The sequence below is a fragment of the Amblyraja radiata genome, chromosome 1 (genome assembly GCF_010909765.2).
Source record: "Amblyraja radiata isolate CabotCenter1 chromosome 1, sAmbRad1.1.pri, whole genome shotgun sequence".
NCBI lineage: Eukaryota > Metazoa > Chordata > Chondrichthyes > Rajiformes > Rajidae > Amblyraja > Amblyraja radiata.
In genome coordinates this window covers 161,176,914-161,197,224 of record NC_045956.1, presented here as the reverse complement: position 1 = coordinate 161,197,224, position 20,311 = coordinate 161,176,914, and the positions used below count along the sequence as shown (strand labels likewise).

The window sequence follows — 20,311 nt, the reverse complement described above, 5'->3', positions numbered from 1 at the left end:
GAGGTGTTGGGCAAAGCAATCGCCAAGCCTGCACTTGGTCTCACCGATGTAGAGCAGTTGACACCTGGAACAGCGATGCAATAGATGAGGTTGGAGGAGGTGCAGGTGAACCTCTGCCTCGCCTGGAATTACTGCTTGGGTCCTTGGATGGAGTCGAGGGGGGAGGTAAAGCGACAAGTGCAGCATTTCCTGCGGTTGCAAGGGAACGTACCAGGGGAGGGGGTGGTTTGGGTGGGAAGGGACGAATTGACCAGGGAGTTACGGAGGGAGTGGTCTCTGCGGAAATCCGAAAGGGGAGGAGATGGGAAGATATGGCCAGTGGTGGGATCCTGTTGGAGGTGGCAAAATGTCAGAGAATTGTCTGTTGTATGTGACGGCTGGTGGGGTGGAAGGTGAGGACAAAGAGGACTCTGTGCTTGTTACGAGTGGGGGGATGGGGAGTGAGAGTGGAACTACGGGATATAGAGGAGAACCTGGTGAAAGCCTCATCTAAATTCGAAGAGGGGAATCCCCGTTCCCTAAAGACTGAGGGTATCTTCGATGCCCTGATTTGGAACACCTCATCCAGGGTGCAGATACGGTGTAGATGGAGGAATTGGGAGTAGGGGATAGAGTCCTTACAGGAAGCAGAGTGCGAAGAAGTGTAGTCCAGATAGCCATGGACGTCAGTGGGTTTGTAGTAGATGTCGGTCAGTAGTCTGTTGCCTGCGATGGAGATAGTGAGGTCTAGAAATGATAGGGAGATGGTCCAGGTGAAATTGAGTGCCAGATGGAAGTTAGTGGTGAAATGGATGAAGTCAGTGAGTACTGCATGGGTGCAGGAGATAGCACCAATGCAGTCATCAATGTCGTCAAGGTAGAGTTTGGGGATAGGGCCACAGTACGCCTCGAACAAGGATTGTTTGACGTACCCTACAAAGAGGCAGGCATAGCTGGGGCCCACGTGCGTGCCCATAGCTACGCCTTGGATTTGGAGGAAATGGGAGGAGTCAAAGGAAAAGTTGTTGAGGGTAAGGACCAGCTCCGCTGGGCGGAGGAGAGTATTAGTAGACGGGCATTGGTTGGTTCTGCGGTCGAGGAAGAAACGGAGGGCTTTAAGACCCTCCTGGTGGGAGATGGAGGTGTAGAGTGACTGGACATCCATGGTGAAGATGGGGACCTGGAAAATGGAAGTCATGGAGGAGATGAAGAGCGAGTGAGGTGTCTTGAACATAGGTAGGGAGGGATTTGACCAGGAGGGATAGGATGGAGCCGAGGTATGTGGAAATAAGTTCTGTGGGACAAGAACAAGCAGAAACAATGGATCTGCCAGGACAGTCAAGTTTGTGGATTTTGGGGAGAAGGTAAAATTGGGCCGTGCGGGGCTGGGGAACAATGAGGTTGGAGGCTTGGGGAGGGCAGGGAGCTGGAAGTGATGAAGCCAGTGATGGTGCTAGAGATAATGACCTGGTGCTCGTCTGTAGGGTATTTTAAAACTCGGTGAATAAAAATCTATTAAAAATCTCCGCTTCCCGCGAGACAGTGGGCGCCGATTGGACGAGGGAGACGTCGGTCAGCAGGCAGTGCGGGGGGGCATGATGATTCAGCGCGATCATTGGAGGAGAGAGGTGTCGGTCAGAGGCGGAAGTAGGGGGGGTGGGACTGAGGATAGAGCGCGGTGATTGGAGGAGGGAGACGTCCGTGGAGCAGAGATCATGGAGCAGAGCTTGAATCGGCCCGTTCGCGGGGCCTTTCATCGCCCAGCCTGGCGCAGCTGGCCATGTGATCTTCCACCGCCCAGCGGTCAAATTGCTGTGTCGCGGTGATCGAGGCTCCCGATGTTACCAAGCTGCTGTTGCTGGAGTTTGGAACCGGTCAGCAACCAGATCAGCTCCCGATGTTACCGTCCTCAGGGCCCACGGCTGAAGCCTCGCGAGTGTGCGTGTGTGTGCAGGGCCGACAAGAAATTGTGCCCCCCCCCCATGTTTTGATAACGATTTCTGTGCCTGTCCAAGAGGAGAGGGTCCGTTGGAGGTGGGAAAAGCGGTTATCACTAAGGGGCGAGGACTCCTTCCCATGGAAAAACGCTTGGATGCGGAGGCAACGGAAGAAGAGCTCCACATCGTGGCGGACATGGAACTCATTGAGGTGGGGACGGAGGGGAACAAAGGTGAGGTCTCTGCTGAGGACAGACCATTCAGTATCAGAGAGGGGGAGGTCAAGGGGGATGGTGAACATACAGCAAGGATGGGGGTTGGGGCTGGAGGCAGGCAGGTGTGTGGACAAAGGCCGAGGCAATGTCTGGTGGGGGGGTGGTGGGTGGTCAGGAAGGAGGGGGGTATGAGGACTATCCATATCACTACCCTACCCCCAATACCATGTGTTCTAATTTTGCACACTAATCTCTTGTGTGGGACCTTGTCAAAGGTTTTTTGAAAAGCCAGATACACCACATCCACTGGTTCTGCCTTATCCATTCTAATTGTTACATCCTCAAAAAATTCCAGAAGATTAGTCCAGCATGATTTCCCCTTCATAAATCCATGCTGACTTTGACCAATCCCGTCACTGCTTTCCAAATGCGCTGCTATAACATCTTTAATAATCGACTCTAGCAACTTCCCCACTATCGATGTAAGACTAACTGGTCTTTAATTCCTCATTTTCTCTCTCACTCCTTTCTTAAAAAGTGAATTTTGGACAATCAGCCATGATTATATTGAATGGCGGTATTGGCTTGAAGGGCCGAATGGCCTACTCCTGCACCTATTTTCTATGTTTCTATGTTTCTAAAATTGTATTATTATAGATGGACAACTCGGTCAGCATGGACGAGTCAGGCCGAAGGGCCTGTTTCCTGCACTACGTACGATACTGTGACACTACGTCTCTAACATTTAGTAATCTCATTCAGTTTAAATAGTACTTTGCTTCTTCATTATTCATTTATCCTTTCAGAATAGATAACCTTTCCCTTCCACACTTTAGAGTCCACCTACCAATTCCATCCCTTTGCAGGCTATTTTTCATCTCACAACACGCTCACCGCCCCTTTATCATTCCAACCATCTGAAGAAGAGTCTGACCAAGAAAGCCTCCTGTCCGTTCCTTCCACAGATGACCCACTGTCTGCCCCATGGAATTCTTCCAGCACTGCTTTTTGTCCAGGTTTCAAGCACCTGCAGTTCGAAGGGCCGAATGGCCTACTCCTGCACCTAATTTCTATGTTTCTATGTTTCTTATGTCTCGCTCACCTTTCTATCTTTCTATCATCAGCAAATTTGCCTACACTGCAGTTGGCCCCCTCATTTAAGTCGCCAATGCAAATTGTAAATAGTTGAGGCACCAACACTGATCCCTGTGGTACCCCACTGGTTATGGTTTGTATCACAAAACAACCCTGGTTAGATTTTATTCATTTGTCCCGCTCCGCCCATCTGTTGAGTGTTTTTAGCACATTAATCCCCAGAAGATCTATTTTATTTAAATGGAAAGACTCCATCCCTCCGACCATACTCCAGTGGTATTCTGAAATGATATCATGTTTAAATTTAGAAAAAATCAGGAGTGACATTGTTGAACCCTTGGTTACATTTGATAAGACTTGGGGAAAATTTATTGAACATTTTCATACAACATAAATTGCTCCCTCTTCAACCGTTATAAAAACTATTTTACCTCTATAGGGTGGAACGGACTTGACGACAAACAGACTTAAATTGTTGAAATTCTCAGTTCAGATTCTGTTTTGCTTTGCTTAGTTTTTTTAATTTATTTTATTTTTATTCTTATTTTAGTATCATTATTTTTTTTTTCCTTTAGTTTAGGGGGTTTTGTTTTTTCCCTTTTTCCTTTTCTTTTTGTCTTTTTATCTTTGTGTTTTTTTCTACATTTATAAGTTTTCTTTTAAAGATTGAACTATATTTACATAGAGACCGGGAGGTCTATATTCAATGTGTATTTTGACACTGGTCTCATATTAGGTTATACCTGTTATTAATGTAATCCTGATCCCTATGTATCAATACCATTGTTATGTTTATCATTATTCTTTTTGCTCCGTTTTTTATGTTTTATTTTTGGGTTTTTTGGAAAAAAAACCTAATAATAAGATTTTAAAAGAAAGAAAGAAAGAAAACGACCCTGTGACTGTTTTCTGTCACTTGATATCTATGTCAATACAGTATATTACCACCAACCCTGTGCTCACTTAATTTATGCTGCAACCTCTGTATCAGCCTGACCACCAGGTAATGATGCTAATATCAGACGGCAGGTTATATCACTCGGTGGCAGTCTGATCATGGGTTTGCATTATAGTTGTGTTTTACATTGTGTTTCTCACAGTCTAGTCATTTCATCACAGTGTGCCCAATTTCTGCGTGGTTCGCATCTTACACTATAATTATTCTTGGCCTATTCACTATATTGCAGTATGCCTAATCTCTAATATTGAATACAATATTACAGTGTGCCCAGTCTCACTCTGCTCACAGTATTAGTTTACCCAGTCTTGCTCAGTTTGCTGTATTACAGTGTGCCCAACATTACTCTGCTCACTACAGTGTGCCCAGTCTCTGTCTGATCACTATATTACAGTGTCCCCAATCTCAGTCTATTCACCATATTACAGTGTGCCATGTCGTGTTCTGTTCACAATATTATGAAGTGTCCAGGTCTAGTCAATGCATTCTGTTAAGATGCACCCATTCTCAGTGTCAGTCCACCATATTACATTGAATCCATTGGCCTTGACATGATTTTGTCCCCTCGCCCAGTTTGCTCACAATTGTTCATTGTGCCTAATGCCAGTATGTTCACTATTCACACTGTGTTTACTGTGTGCCCATTTTTTATTTACATTATGTCTAACATCCTCCTGCCCAACACACTGTGCCCAAATTACATAATTTAATTACATAATGGCATGTTTCATACCTCTGACAGATGATTAATACATTATGGCCATCTCTGATTGCCTACTATTTTCTATTGAATCTTTCTCATTCTACTCACCATTTATATTTTGAGTCTTTCTCATTAAAGAATGCTGTGTCCAGTGATACTCTACAACAATGCAACATTTTCTCTAAACTTACTGTACAATCGCAGTCTATGCGTTGCTCTATTTCTTGCCTAATGTCAGAGTGCACACTATTGGATTGTGTCCATTCTCAGCAGCTCAATATATTGTGCAGTGCCAATCTACTCAATATATCTGCTTGTGCTTTGTATCAGCTGACCCAGACAATTCAGATGATTGCATTCTGTTATGTTTAAAGTAAAATAAAACAGAAAATGCTGGAGGTGTGATGGCCATCGAAACTCTCCCCTCCACTGATGCTGAGCATGAGAGGGCTTGTATACAAAAACAGGGATGTAATGCTGAGGCTTCATAAGGCGCTAGTCAGGCCACATTTGGAGTATTGTGAGCAATTGTGGGCACCATATCTGTGGAAGGAAATGCTGGCTCTGGAGGGGTCCAGAGAAGGTTTCCAAGAATGATCCCAGGAATGAGTTGGTTAACATATGATGAGCGTTTGACAGCACTGGGCCCCTACCCGCTGGAGTTTAGAAGTATGAGGGGGGACCTCATTGAAACGTACAGAATAGGGAAAGGCATGGATAGAGTGGATGTGGGGAGGATGTTTCCATTAGTGGGAGAGTCTAGGAATAGAGGTCATAGCTTCCTTTCTGAAGGAGGTGATGAGGAATTTCTTTAGTGAGAGGGTGGTGAATCTGTGGAATTTGTTGCCACAGAAGGATGTGGAGGCCGTCAATGGATATTTGTAAGGAAGAAATAGATAGATTCTTAATTAGTACGGGTGTCAGGAGTTATGGGGAGAAGGCAGGAGAATGGGGTTAGGAGGGAGAGATAGATTAGCCATGATTGAATGGCGGAGTAGACGATGCGCTGAATGGCCTAATTCTTCTCCTATCACTTATGACCTTATGTATCTCGAACAATCCATGTTTTCTTCTGTATATATTTATATTATGGTATATGGACACACTGATCTGTTTTTGTAGTCAATGCCTACTATATTCTGTTGTGCTGAAGCAAAGCAAGAATTTAATTGTCCTATCAGGGACACATGACAATAAACTCACTTGAACTTGAACTTGAGCATTCATCTGCAGATTTTGAAAATTATACTGTATTCATTCTCAATGTCCCCGCAACATAATATCATGCTCAGCCTCTGCTCTCTGCTGTATCGCCACCAGCCTCATTGCCCAATGGCCACCGATATGTTCACAATATAACATCGTGCTGTGTCACATTATGCTCATGGCATCACACTGTGCCACGTTTGTGCTCACACTCCCACCTAGTAGCCACTAATAGTCTGTCCACTGCCATATTACTTCCAGCCTCAGTTTGTTAACCATATCACTCCATACCCAAACAGCCTACACACTGTTTTACTTTGTACTCTGCATTAAATGAAAGACAACTTCACATTTTCATAGGCTCATAAGTTATAGGAGCAGAATCAGGCCATTCGGCCTATCAAGTCTACTCCACCATTCAATCATGGCTGACCCGTCTCTCCCTCCTAACCCCATCCTCCTGCCTTCTCCCTATTAACCCCTGACACCCATACTAATCAAGAATCTATCAAACTCCACCTTCAATATATTCATTGACTTGGCCTCCACAGCCGTCTGTGGAGATTGGGATTTTCAGTTTGGTTATCCCATTCCTTCCTACTCAGACCTACATGACCTACATTCAGGTTTGTCATAAGAACATATGATAAGTGATAGGAGTAGAATGAGGCCATTCAGCTCATCAAGTCTACTCCACCATTCAACCATGGCTGATCTATCTCTCCCTCCTAACCCCATCCTCCTGCCTTCTCCCCATAACCTCTGACACCCGTACTAATCAAGGATCTATCCACTGACTTTGCCTCCACTCCCTTCTGTGGCAAAGAATTCCACGGAGTCACCATCCTCTGACTAAAGAAATCCCTTCTCATCTCCTTCCTAAAATAACGTCATTTAATTCTGAGGCTATGGCCTCTAGTTCTAGACTCTCCCACCAGTGGAAACATCCTCTCCACGCCCACTCTATCCAAGCCTTTTACGATTCTGTAGGTTTCATCGCCCGCCCCCCTCATTCTTCTAAATTCCATCGAATATACAACCGCTCATAATATGTTAACCTACTCATTCCTGGGACCATTCTTGTAAACCTGCTCATGACCCTCTCCAGAGCCAGCACACCCTTCCTCAGATATGGTGCCCAATGTCAGAGCCAGATTTGGACCTGGTCTAAAAGACATAATTATACTTCCAAAAGTGTTTTTATATTTGCCTGCTTGTTTGGTTGGTAATGGGCGAATTCAAAAATCACATTCAGCAAGTCAATTCACGAACGGTGCAGAAAAGTCATACATCTCACCATCTGTAGTTGTTGAACCATTTCCTCCCGATATGCTAATTCCCGCTTCATTTGGTCCTGGAAGTTATCTGATGACCAGGTGGTAAAACATAAAGCAAAATCGTGGTTCAGACATACCCTGGACATATACATGCAATTTATGGCTAATATTTTAACCTCATCGTAATCGTTACACATTAGTCTTCGTTCTAATAATTTAAAACGACACCGTCCAATAATTTCATCAATTTAACATTTGAAAATATCTCCTTACTGACAACACTTTAAAACCAGTCATTATATTCCCACCCATGTCGGATACGCACGTTGTTTATTTCGTTCCATGCAACCGGTAGAATTAGCTCTCTAATGGAAGACGCATATCATGCACAGTTTGCCATTTCAGTTTAGTGTAGGAAAGGCTTCTTCAGACAGACATATAATGCTGGAGTAATTCAATGCGAGAGGCAGCTTCTCTGGAGAGAAGGAATGGGTAACATTTCGGGTCAAGACCCTTCTTCAGACTCGACTTGAAACGTCATTTATTCCTTCTCTCCAGAGATTCTGCCTGTCACGCTGAGTTATACCAGCATTTTGTGTTTATCTTCGGTGTAAACCAGCATCTGCAGTTCCCTCCTGCACAAGACATCGTCAGAAGCAGGTTATATTTGATTTTAAAACGTTATATATTTTGATTACGTCCATGTTACTGCGGTATAATGAACCCGACTGCCACGTTCTGTCATGGTCCGCGCCCCTGTGAAACATCTACATTGAACACATTAAAGACAGCGCAAGAAAGGAGAGAAGAAGGATTTCTTACTGACAACAGTGAAAGAAGCGTTACCCTTTAACGCCTTAAACTCCTGCTCTAATCTCCGCCTCAGATCAATCTGTTCCAACAGCACTTTCTGAAGTTCTTCTAGAAAAAAAATGCAGACATTTGATTTAACGAAAAGTTTTAAAAAGTATTTGAATATAATCATTCCCACCATTGCGATATTTCACAATATGATGCCGATTCAAAAGCGGTCACCACAATTGCCGGTTGTGCACTTGGAAACTAATAGGTAGGAAGGGGATAGATTGTGTTCCTCCATACATTTATCTTTTGAAATGTGTACTTCTGTTCCATTTGACTGCTCGATTGACGCCGCTCTTTGCTACGCACATTTGCTCACCTCAAGTGGACATTTCCGTCACTTCATTCATATTTCCCGTCCACCAGCATTGAACTAGTATCCCGCCGCTTTGTGCATTCCTACCTATACCTTCGGATTCTAACCTTCTTTGATGTCCACCTCCAACCTTTGAGGCTAAGAACAGTTTTCTGTCCATTCCTTATTGGGTGTCATTGTGATATTCCCCATTGTCTGTGTGCGTGGCTGATGTATTTACACTTCTGATGCCAGTCAGGATTAGTTGATTTCACTAACACGTCCATGCAGTTAGCTATCGCCCACAGCGGGAAAAGAAACACAGTTCAGGAATTAACCGGTGTATGTAGACAATTATATGGCGAAGTATTGCGGAATGGGGTGGCTTTTTGTGAAACAGCGACATTCCGTGGGAGAGCACGTTTAAGTGTAAGCTTATGGAACACGAAACTGTCATATACGCTGGACCAACCTTTGGATCAGGGGGATAAAGGAATGCACTTCTACTGAACTTCCCAATAAATATATTCCCTAATAATGTAAGTAACTGTGAATGAAGAAAGATTAAAATAAGTACACTTCCTTAAGACGTAGCAATCCCGAGCAAGCGAGTTTGATGTTGAAAGTTTGTATTGATTGATGGCCGATGTATTTACTGGAGGTTACAACGACCAGGAAGTGTAGCTACATAACTGTGTAAGAGCAGAGGCAGTGGCATTTAAAAATAAAACGTGGGTAGATTGATGAACATGTAAATTATGTGTCTCGACCCGAAACGTCACCCATTCCTTCTCTCCAGAGATGCTGCCTGTCCCACTGAGTTGTTTCAGCATTTTGTGTCCACCTTCGATTTAAACCAGCATCTGCAGTTATTTCCTACACAGCAGGTAGATAATTACTGAAGCTGATGGAATGATCAAGACAAGACAGTATACACTGTAAAATGTGTAAAGTGCATATATATATATAAAGTAAAGGTGAATATATAAATGCTGGCACTGGCACACTAAAGGACAATCCAACTTAATGTGATTTAGTCTGTGAAGCGCATTGATGCATTTCATTGCGTTAGATGTGCTATATAAATGCAAGTCGTTATTACATGGAGATGCATGTCAATAATGTGTGTGTTTAAGATGGTCGCGCTATCACTGCATATATTTACCTTTATCCATATTTGCCACATCAGTTTTGTTCGAAAGCCGAGACGTTGATTCTTGTTCGTGGTCTACTATAAAATAAACAAAAACAGTCTTCGAATCTTTCTGGGGACTTGGGTTTCTAAAGAAAGAAAGAAACAGAAAATGACGGAAACACTCAGCAGGTCAGGCAGCATCTGTGGAAAGAGGAACAGAGTTAATGTTTCAGGCCAAGACCCTTCCTTCGTTTTGACGTAGGGTCTTAGAGCTGAAATGTTAACCCCGTTTCTCTTCCCATAGATGCTGCCTGACCTGCTGAAAATGTCCATCGTCTTCTGTTTTTATTTCAGATTGCCAGCATCTGCGGATTTTGTTTTATTTCCTTTCCAATCTAACGTTTTACTTTTGGGAGTTCTCTGCTTAAAGCGGGGGTTCCGAGTTTTTATTTTAAACCGTGTGGTGGAAGCTTCCCATTAAAGCGTTAATTGTATTTATCTATTCTTAATGGCATTGGCGGCTGTAAAATAAAATAGATATTCTCCAGCATTATCAATTTATCCGGGAAACTGGTATTTTAAATAAAATGGTTTGAGAAAGCTGATATTTGATGATGGACTCCTCCCCCTAATAAGAGCAAAAAGCTTGTGTGGTTTTTTTTTTTATCATTCTGAACCTTCGATTCTCTCATCTGACAGGCAAATTTGCAGACATTGCCCCAGGATAGCAACCTCGTTTGACAGTCAATTAACCGTGAATCGACAAAGCCAAACGAGTTTGCATTACATAAATGGCAAATTAGATTCTTTTTTTCTCTCTCCCCTACAACAGATACCACCCCAGCTCAGTGCAATTGAGACGCGGCATCAGAACTTCTAATCACGTCCTTCGCTGTCTTAGGTAAAGCCCTTGGCGACATTTAGCAATAAGAAAAGGTGGATTCATTTAATTTGTTTAAGATAATAAAGGGAATGTTCTAATGTATTGTATGCGAGGCTCATTATGAGCCAGATGATATCAATGTTGATGTCTGTCATAAAATACCTTTATTATCGCTGTTGACAAATATTAAAAGCAACAAGCTTGGTATAACAATTCTTTTGAAGGAGAAGATTATGTCATTATTTTACTTATTGTAAAATATTGCTTTCTTAAGGGTGTTCATTTCATTTTCTCCTTTTCAATCTATTCTCATGTATAGTTTGCATTTGCAGCTTTATAATTACACCTGATAATCCAACTATTTTAAATGTCCTTATTACAAACTAAAATCAAATTGCCTTGATTTGTTTATAATCTTTCGTTCAGGATTACTATTAGTACTCATTTTAAATTTAAGATTTGCAGAACAATTTCGAGAATGTGCTGCTGCTCTTTCGTCGTTTGCAAATGTAATATATTTATTAATTCTGTCTATTCGGTCTCACTCACCCGCGGGTTCGCGCCAGAATCCCACCCCTGAGCTATCGGATTCTTCCGCAAAACAATCCTGTTGTTTTGTCTGATCTGTAACACGGAATGAACATTAACGCAGCACAGGTATAAACGTTAGATTACGAATCAGAACAAGGTTAATGGGGAAACAAGGGTCACGGGGGGGGAAATGGTTAGAGATACATAAAAGGGTTAAAGAAATAAAGAGATCAGAAATGAACCCAGGGCCACGTAAATTGCACTAGAGAGAAACATACAGCGCCGCGGTGTCAAACAGGGGGAAGAAACACATCCACAGATAGACAACAGATGACTGAAATAGAAACAGCGTCTCGAATAGATAGCGGGCCGTGAATGGTGAAACTGATGAATACAAGGAACTTTCAACTCAACTTTCGTCCCGCGCTTCCGCTTAGAAATGGATAAAAATATTCACAGTTCTATTATTTGTTAAGATTTATATAGACACAGGCAATTCTGTTTCACAAGCATTTCACACTTCGATTGGTTTAAAAAAATAAAGATTTATGTCATCAAGTTTGCACTTACTAGGAAAATTATCTTCATTCCTTTTAGAAAAGAGTGAGTGTTTTTTGGTTCCATTTTTAAGACCCTGTTGTAAAATTACAGACAAATTGAAAGAAATGTTAGCCATGGTGTGACAATGACAGAACGTTGCTGTTAATTAGACAAGAGATCGCGGTGGTGTCAATTACGCTATGGGAGCGAAGGCAGCGCTAATGAACTAGTATTAAAATTCCCAGGAAAGAAATAACATACACATGTTTGCGAAAAGCAAATTAAACGTATACATTCTGTGCAATTACATATAATACAGCGAATCGAGCTGTGAAATGGAATTTGGGGACAGTATTACATTATTAATTTCTTAAGGGAGACGATAGTCGTTAACCGCGCCTCTCGTGTATATATTCTAGCCCAAAGCAGTATTCAAGTAATAATGAGCTAAATAGCCAAAATCTGATATTTACATCTTTGTAACTGGGTGGCTCCAATGGTGTAATGTCACAGGGAGTGGGGCCTCTTTTATTGGCCGGGCCTTCCGTTCCTTCCTTCGTGTCCCCGGCTGGTTCTCCTTTGGAGTTGGAGAAAGCGGTCTTGTCTTTAGTGTCTTTAGGCCGGTTGTCCTGTTGTGGTTTGCTGTGCGTGTAGTGGCCGGGAGAGATGGCCTCCTCCAGCCCATCGCCCGAGAGTTTGTTGCTCTCCACGTCCACCTCTTGTTCCTCTTCACTCTCCGCACTGTCGCTGTGGTAACTGCAGCTAGTGCCCGGGGAAGGGTGTCGATCCGACCCAAACTCCTCCAAGTTGTCGTGAAGTTTGGCGATGCTCTCGATGTCCTTCACCACGGGCCTGAAGGCGGACAGGTAGCTCTGCTTCCTGGCCGTGAAAGTGCTCACGTCTAAGAGTTTGACTCTCCCGTCGGCAGCCAGTCTGTGGTCGGGGGTGGCCGGGTGGTTTACGCTGTCGCCTTCAAACAGGTTGTCCCTTGGATTTGCGAATGCGCCCGCTTCGGTTTGCTCGGAGAGGTCCAGGAAGGCTTGCCTTAGGGTTGGGGATTCCCCGGCCGGTGTGATGGCGCTGGGCTGGGGCTGGAGGTAGGTGGGCACGGGGATACCGCTCGCTGCCCTGGGCGGCCAGAACATGCAGAGCGGTGGGTAGAAGGCATCCTTCCTACCTGGCCACAGGAGTCCGGAGAGCCCGTTTTGCTTCTGGCCCGCTGAAAGGGTGTCGCCGTCGTCTTTTTTCTGGCACAGGCCGAACGCTGGGAACGTGTAAGGGTTGGGGAATAACGAGGCGGCTGGGAATTTTTGTAGCATCCCGAATCCTTTGCTCGGGACCGGGATCACTGGATAACTCCGCAGGTGCTTCCGCGAAGAGACGCTGCCCCCGTCTTCGTCGTCCTCGGCGAACCTGGCCCTTTTGTGGGCGAGGTCCGGGGCCATCATGTGGGTGATAACGCTACCTACTGCCTTGTCTGCGCTGAGCGAGCCACAGTGACCCGGCAAGGCCCGCTTGCGGCTGCCCCCGTTAAACATGGCTTTCACGTCTTCCCACGCGTAGGCCATGTCCTGTTGTGGAGTCTTGTCGGTTAACTTGAGGTGCCTCCTCCACGAATTGAAATTGGCGGCATCGGGTTGAGTGTACTTAGCCTCTGGGGTGCGGTGGGAATGGAATATGAACTTGTTGGGAGAGAAGTACATACTGCAATATGAGCACTTGATGCACTTGGCCCTCGAGCTGTTGTAGCGGGCAGGGATGAAGCTACCCCTGCTCCCCCAAGCGCACTCGTGGCTGACGTCGAATGCAAAGTTGTCAGGGAGCTTTGGAGGCCTGTTCTCACCTAGAAAGGACTTGCACAGTCTCTCGGATTCCCGCTTGGTTATCATCCCGCATCTCCTGGATGAGATTGGCATGGCCCCAGCCCTGCGCAAGATCTCCAGTTGGACAGGCGTACATTGGACGCAGGTGATGCCCAGAGCCACCCTCCTGTTGTGGATCTCGTTGTAGCTGTAGTTCTTCAGCAGGGTGTTGGAAATCTGAGCCAGGCACAGCCTCTCTTGGTTATCGATGATGAGTGACACTATGGGCACCCCGTACAGCATGACTTGGCCAACTTGATTGGGTTTCATCGGGATGTGGGGAGGCCTCTGTTGACTTGGGGAGTCTCGCTCAAAAGAACTTGGTGCTGTGAGCGGAACATCAGTGGGCCCTGGGAGAGACGTGGAGACGTTTTCCATAATGCCTGGCGTTTATATATCACAGCCTCTCCTTGTACCTGCGATATACAGAAGATGATTAAAACAGAAACTCAACCCTTCTCGGCTTGCATTTAGATCAATATTACAGTACACCTTGTAATAGGTAGCATCGATCATAGAGAAGCGAATGTTGGAAGCACTTAGCACAAGACTTACATTCAATGTGGACACGTTGCCAGTATAATTGCAAGATGTTTCATGTACAGTAATAGATTAATCAATGTTTTGTATCGGCTTGTCAAAAACGGATTATCACACAGCAATATGCTTATGAATCTCTTTGTTTCCTAAATTACTAACCATACGTGAGAAGCAGACCTTTTTTTTAAACTGATGTTAAGACAAAACGCCGGGTTACTCGCGAGAAGATCTCCCCAGTCGGGCCCGCGTTTCTTCAGCCGATTAATTAATAAAATAGGTTGGAACTTGTTCCGATTCAGCTCAGCACATTCTGACTCCAAATTCTGACTGGTCTTTTTTTATTTAAACATCCCTTTTACAGAAAGAAATAGGAAAACAACCGCGGCGAGGAGACGAGCCGGTGGCAGCATTCAGACAACCCTTCGCGCTGCAAAGTAACTGGGGAAGCGAAACGGCCGAGCGTGTCCACATGGATCTAATAAACTGAAAGTAGGTAGGGAAAGGACGAAGCGAATAGTACCGCAGTGAGGCACGGACTGAGGGGGCAGACCAGAGAGGGAAGGAGAGTGAGAGAGAGATAAAGAGAGAGAGAGAGAGAGAGAGAGAGAGAGAGAGAGAGAGAGAGAGAGAGAGAGAGAGAGAGATAGAGAGCTGAGCAGAGAGGACGAGCTATAGAGATAGCAGAGAGATACGAGAAGACGAGATGAGATAGACTAGAGAGAGATCTCGTCTCTCTAGGCGTCTCTATCTCGCGCTCCGCTGTCGTCTCGCCGCTTAGGCTCTATCCTCTTTCTCCTCTCTCTCTTTCCCTTCCTCCTTCTCTCTCTCTCCTCTCTCTCTCTCCCCGTCGCTCCTCTTCGCTGCTCTTACGCTCTCGCTCTCGCTCTCCCCGCCCCTCGACCCGTAAATGTACATATCGAGACTGAAGTCTAGTAAGTGGGGTGGGAAAAAAATGAATGGAAATAACATGGTGGCTATATTGGCCTGGTGGGTTCAGAATCACACACAGACACAAATAAAGTAATAAGTCTATTTTATACGCCCAATTCATCGACAATTTACTATTCTCAATGAGTTTATATATATATAATATAATATATATAAAATAACCTCGTTACCTTGTGTTAGTAAATGCGGGTCGCCCGTCACACGAGCATTGTGGCCTCGGCCGCAGTTCCTCCCGAACCTTTCTTTAACCCCACTGGCGGGTCTGCAAATCCTGGCGTATTTGGCCGCTGTTTCAAGGCACATCCCAGAAGCTGCGGCAGTCAGAGGCTGCTCTGGACTGTGATGGAGCAGAGAGTTTAAGCGTCGCAGGGAGCCCCTGGGCTGAGTGTTGCAGGTCTGAACTCTCAGCCCTGCCATCCAACAGCAATTATCACAGCTGCTAACGTCACTCGCTGACTGACACTGGATAAATGGTCTTTTCAAGTATCTAATAAATTCACAGACTCCCACACGTCAGGCTGCGGGCTACCGAGCCTACCTTTAGAGCTTTACATACTGTAGAGAAATACTCAATTGAATTGAGTTTATTTTTACACCTTCTCACTATTATTCTAAGCCGCACTCATTATTACTAAAATACAACCAACATGAAATTAACATCCATTAGCGGTGGATTATTTAAACATTTCGATAAGTAATGCATGTTGTTTTATTAATTCCAGTATAAATCACATTCATCGTGGACATAAATTTCTGTGCATTTACTACAATGTCAGGTTTCGCTATTTGCCTTTACTTCTGGATTTTTTTGCAAGACATTTGCCCTATCATTCTTAAGAAATTAAAAAACCATTCCAGGCGAAAACTTTAGACGGCAATCAGGTGAGTTAGGTTCACAGTTAGGTTGAGAGACAGGTGGAGATGCACATGGTTTACACGTTGTTTCTGTTATTGCTTTTACACTGAAATCCTGCTGTTGGTTTAAGTCCGTCCATAATGTCTAGTAACCTTCACAAATATATATTGTGTCAACTGACTGCAACCACTCTTCCCTGAAGCATGTTAATGTCTACATTAATCTTAGTTATTTGGCAGATTTTGAAAGCACCGTTGCTGTATAAGGTACGTTACAGGAAAAGGCGATAAGATATATTGGACATTTATACTCACAGTACTGTACCGGTGGCGATGCGCATTAACGCATAGATAACGCGTTTCTTTAATATATCATATATATATTATTATATATATATAATATATATTATATTATATATATATTATCCCACGTGTAGCATTTGGATGTGTTGAGGGTTTACGTACATGTGTGTTTTGAATTATTTCCGTGAAAGGTAAATACAATGTTACGGATATTGTTAACTCTCTTTGCCGGCGAACGGGCAAAAAATCAGCCCGCGTTCAATTCGTGTCAGAGCAGACAAATCAAACATGTCATTACATAGAAACTAAAATGTGGCGACGAGTACAGTAATGGCAGGAAGCCTTCAATCCTCCAAAGAGTTGTAATACAATGAAAGTGCAGGTGCGGTGGAGGTTGATGTGACGGCCAACACATGGATAGCGAGGGGGAAAGGACGGACACAGACTGTCTGAAGAGAGGGAGCGGTCACGGCGCACTTTCAGTAGGTAGTTCTGTAAACCACGGCAATAAGCAAGGTATCCCGTTACCTTCATCTACCTCCCCATAACTTTATCCAAGATCGGCAAAGTTGAATTTAAACATCCTACAACTGACGGATATTCACGAAATCTCCGCAAACCGCTTTGGAAAAGCTGTAAATTTGTGCGGCTGGTTCGAAGACAGGCTTGTCTATTTTGATTATTGGGAAAGGATTTTCCTGCCAGATATCTAGCACGCCAAGCACTGACTTTGGCGCTCTTATTTGTAGTATATTGGTTTGGTGTTGAGAGGGAAGCCGACCAGAAACCAGCACAAGTAAAAGCAGATGCTGTTCCTCCAACACCGTGAAAGCGCCAAGTACCCATTATCTTCAGCCGGCGGCCCGCCGTCTGAGCCACACGCCGTGTTTGTCTCCATGCCTATGTCCACTTCATCCAACAGGAGACCCACATTAAACGCGTGGACGCGAAAACAAAACAACCCTTTAACTTTTCAACTTATTTGCAGAAAAGTGCTTCGGTCCGCTTAAACTGCAAACCGGATATCTTTAGCGAGACGCTGACTGCCTTGAGCACTGAGAGTGATCATTGAAAAAAATATAGAGATATATTTTCAATCTAAATTATGCGAATATTGATCCCCCCCCCCCTCTCAAGCGGTGTCAGATAATTTAAATAATATTAATCTGAAGTATATAAATAATATAATATCGTCAAACTTTCGTTGTTGATACAAACTAGTCAAATGGGGTTAGATTCAGATGTTGCAGATTATTGGTGCCGCCCGGCTAACTACAGGATGTATAAAAGCGAGCACATCTTTTTTTCAATCGCGTATACTCCAGAACGGCATCAGATGTTAGCGGGAAACAAAATAAAAAATCCAAGGATAAATAAGAGGAAAGTGACGGAAATGAAAAGCAGATAACTATGATGAGCAAAGAAGAGATAGGTTAAAAAAACAACCTGGAACTCAAGCTTGTTCAAACTCATTTGCCTTGTTGCTGGGTTGGGGGCATTTACAGTGTCGTTCTGTTGACGTGACAATCAGATGTTTACTAACGATCCTCTTTAGGTATAAGGTGCTGGGGGAACTCAGCGGGTCAGGCAGCATCTACTAGATGGAATGGACAGACGATGTATGGGGTCGGGACTGATGCAACATCATTGGGATCGCAGGGATGAGAACCAGCAATATTAGTGTTTCGTTTCTAATGCGCTAATATATGTGGCCTTGGAATCAACTGTGATTAATGAGACAATGCAATTAACTGCTGTTGTAAACAACTTCTTATCCAATTTATCAGTTGCTTTGCTTTTTTTCCAGGACTCATTCACTGGTCACATTTTAATTTCAACAGAAGATAGACACAAAGCTGGAGTAACTCGGCGGGACAGGCAGCATCTCTGGAGAGAAGGGATGGGTGACGTTTGGGATCGAGACCCTTCTTCAGACTGGTCATGTCAAGACGACGATGTATATTTTTAAAGGTTTTAAACGTCCCGTTGTATAGAATACTACTGCGCTAATTTGTTTTCTCTGGGTGAAGTAATTGTTCAGCCTTGTCAGGTCAGATGCATTCCACGTCTCTCTCTCTCTCCCGCTTTCCACCTATGTCTGGCTGGTGTGCCTCGGATATTCCCGGCCACATCCCAAAGCCTCTAAATGCCTTTTATCTTTCCTTACTCCACCGGTTCGCCACCATCTGATAAAATCGAAGCCAATCGAGACAGAGTTGTAAATAGAAGTTCAAGTTTGGCAGAGTGGGAATAATTAATGGATGAAGATCTAATTCTTCCCGCCTCTTTAATTATTCAAACGCCTTTGCTTTTACATCTTGATAGACTCACTATATAGTCGGTTTTAGCGAACTCCAAGAGCGAAACGGCGCTAATCAATTTCCCGGACTTCCACTGCACACACACACACACTGTGCTGGTTATCGCTGTTAACCCTTTAAATCCGCGAACTTCCTTTCAATAGACTATCTGGCCTTTCCATGAAGCGGAAACGGGGTTGTTTCCGAGCCACACTTCACTAATTTGATGTATTCACCTCCCCGTATTATTTATCGGCCCTTCTTTATTTATTAAATGTCCTGGTTTCCCTGTGGATTTTCGCAGGCCAACAAAACTTTTCATTGTAAATCTGAAAAAAACTTTTTTTCTTTTCTTTTTTTACGAAATGATGAAACGGCGGCCCATTCTGCCACAATACCGGACCCACGGACAACCCAACAAGTGCCAATGTTTCTCGCCGCCCTCTCTGTTGCCATACATAACTTCCACCGCCCCGCGGAATATTTCATCTGTCGTTTACTCCACCAGAGAGTCTGCCTCAACCACCCTGTGGCAAAGAACCCCGCGATTTTAAATGCTTTAACAGAAATCAATTAATTCCCGGGCGCCGTTTTATTTTCTGTGTCATGAAATGTATGTAAAAGTGTTTCTAGACTGAAGCTACACGCGGGTGCTGGCTGTTGACATTCTCGGTGACAATCTTAAACCGAGTGGTTCCCCAAAAGCGGGACACTTGTCCTTCCTCAATCAATTTATCAACCTCCTCTCAGCATGTAACTTCTATGAATCTTCCCTCCGTCTTTTCACCCGCACTAGATCCAGTATCTCACATTTCTCTTAATGTCCATCGCTTCTCGCTCCTGTTAGTCCTGGTGACATAAACATAAAAATATGGAAAATAGGTGCAGTAGAAGGCCGTTCGGCCCTTCGAGCCAGCACCGCCAATCAATATGACCATGGCTGATCATCCAAAATCAGTACCCCGTTCCTGCTTTCTCCCCATATCCCTAAATTCCGTTAGCCCTAAGAGCTAAATCTAACTCTCTCTTGAAAACACCCAGTGAATTGGTCTCCACTGCCTTCTGTGGCAGAGAATTCCACAGATTTACAACTTTCTGGGTGAAAACGTTTTTCCTCATCTCTGTCCTAAATGGCCTACCCCTTATTCTTACACGGTGACCCCTGGTTCTAGACTCCTCCAACATCGAGAACATTTTCATAAAGAAACAATGTACCCAGCCGCAGTGGATTTACAACGAGGAGAATGCACTGGGTAAGTGTCCTTGGCAAATTGTCCAGAGTCCCATTGAAGGGTTATGTCTTTCATCCCACACGCTGCCTTACAAGTTAGACTTCCCGGTGTACACATGCGAGGTATATTGAGAACACGTATGAGAAATATTTAGTTTAGAGATCCAGCGTGGAAACAGAGCCTTCAGCCCACCCCACTCCCCGCCGACCAGTACACTAGCACTATCCTACACACACACACGGGGACAATTCACAATTTTGACCGAATGTATATGGAATGTGAGAGGAAACCAGATCACCCAGAGAAAACCCACGCAGGTCACAGGGAGAACGTACGAACTCCGTACAGACAACACTTGTTGTCAGGATCGAACCCGGGTCTCTGGCGCTGTAAGGCAGCAACTCGACCGCTGCGCCTCCGTGTCGCCAGAATAAAGTCAAATATTACGATTCACTTTATCGGGTCTCCTCTTAACTTGCGATTCTACAACTTAAACACGTGTTCTCTAAATATCGAGTGACGCCAAATTAGAGCTGTCAGGTTTTCACAAAGGAGGTGTGATATGTCGATCAGCGAAGACTCATCTTGTCTGACCCTTTAAAGACAATAACATTGAATTGCATATCTAATCTGTAGACACGAGGCGATTGATTTGC

General features: G+C 44.2%; 1 protein-coding gene across 5 annotated transcripts in view; it reads right to left on the bottom strand.

Annotated features, from left to right (window-relative positions):
* The window catches only part of skor2 (SKI family transcriptional corepressor 2), a 60,526-nt gene that overhangs the window by 24,424 nt on the left and 15,791 nt on the right, over positions 1 to 20,311 (bottom strand). Inside the window, exons 1-7 of one of the 5 annotated variants that reach the window (XM_033033934.1) lie at positions 15,136 to 15,358; positions 12,089 to 13,893; positions 11,646 to 11,709; positions 11,094 to 11,168; positions 9,692 to 9,757; positions 8,193 to 8,291; positions 7,391 to 7,458 (exon numbers count right to left, since the gene is read on the bottom strand). In XM_033033934.1, the coding sequence (XP_032889825.1) occupies positions 7,391 to 7,458; positions 8,193 to 8,291; positions 9,692 to 9,757; positions 11,094 to 11,168; positions 11,646 to 11,709; positions 12,089 to 13,855 (2,139 nt within the window). In that variant the 5' untranslated portion in view covers positions 13,856 to 13,893; positions 15,136 to 15,358. Of the gene's footprint in view, positions 1 to 7,390; positions 7,459 to 8,192; positions 8,292 to 9,691; positions 9,758 to 11,093; positions 11,169 to 11,645; positions 11,710 to 12,088; positions 13,894 to 15,135; positions 15,359 to 20,311 lie in introns of those variants that run through there. The other 4 variants (XM_033033959.1, XM_033033951.1, XM_033033943.1 and 1 more) reach the window with 4 other exon arrangements.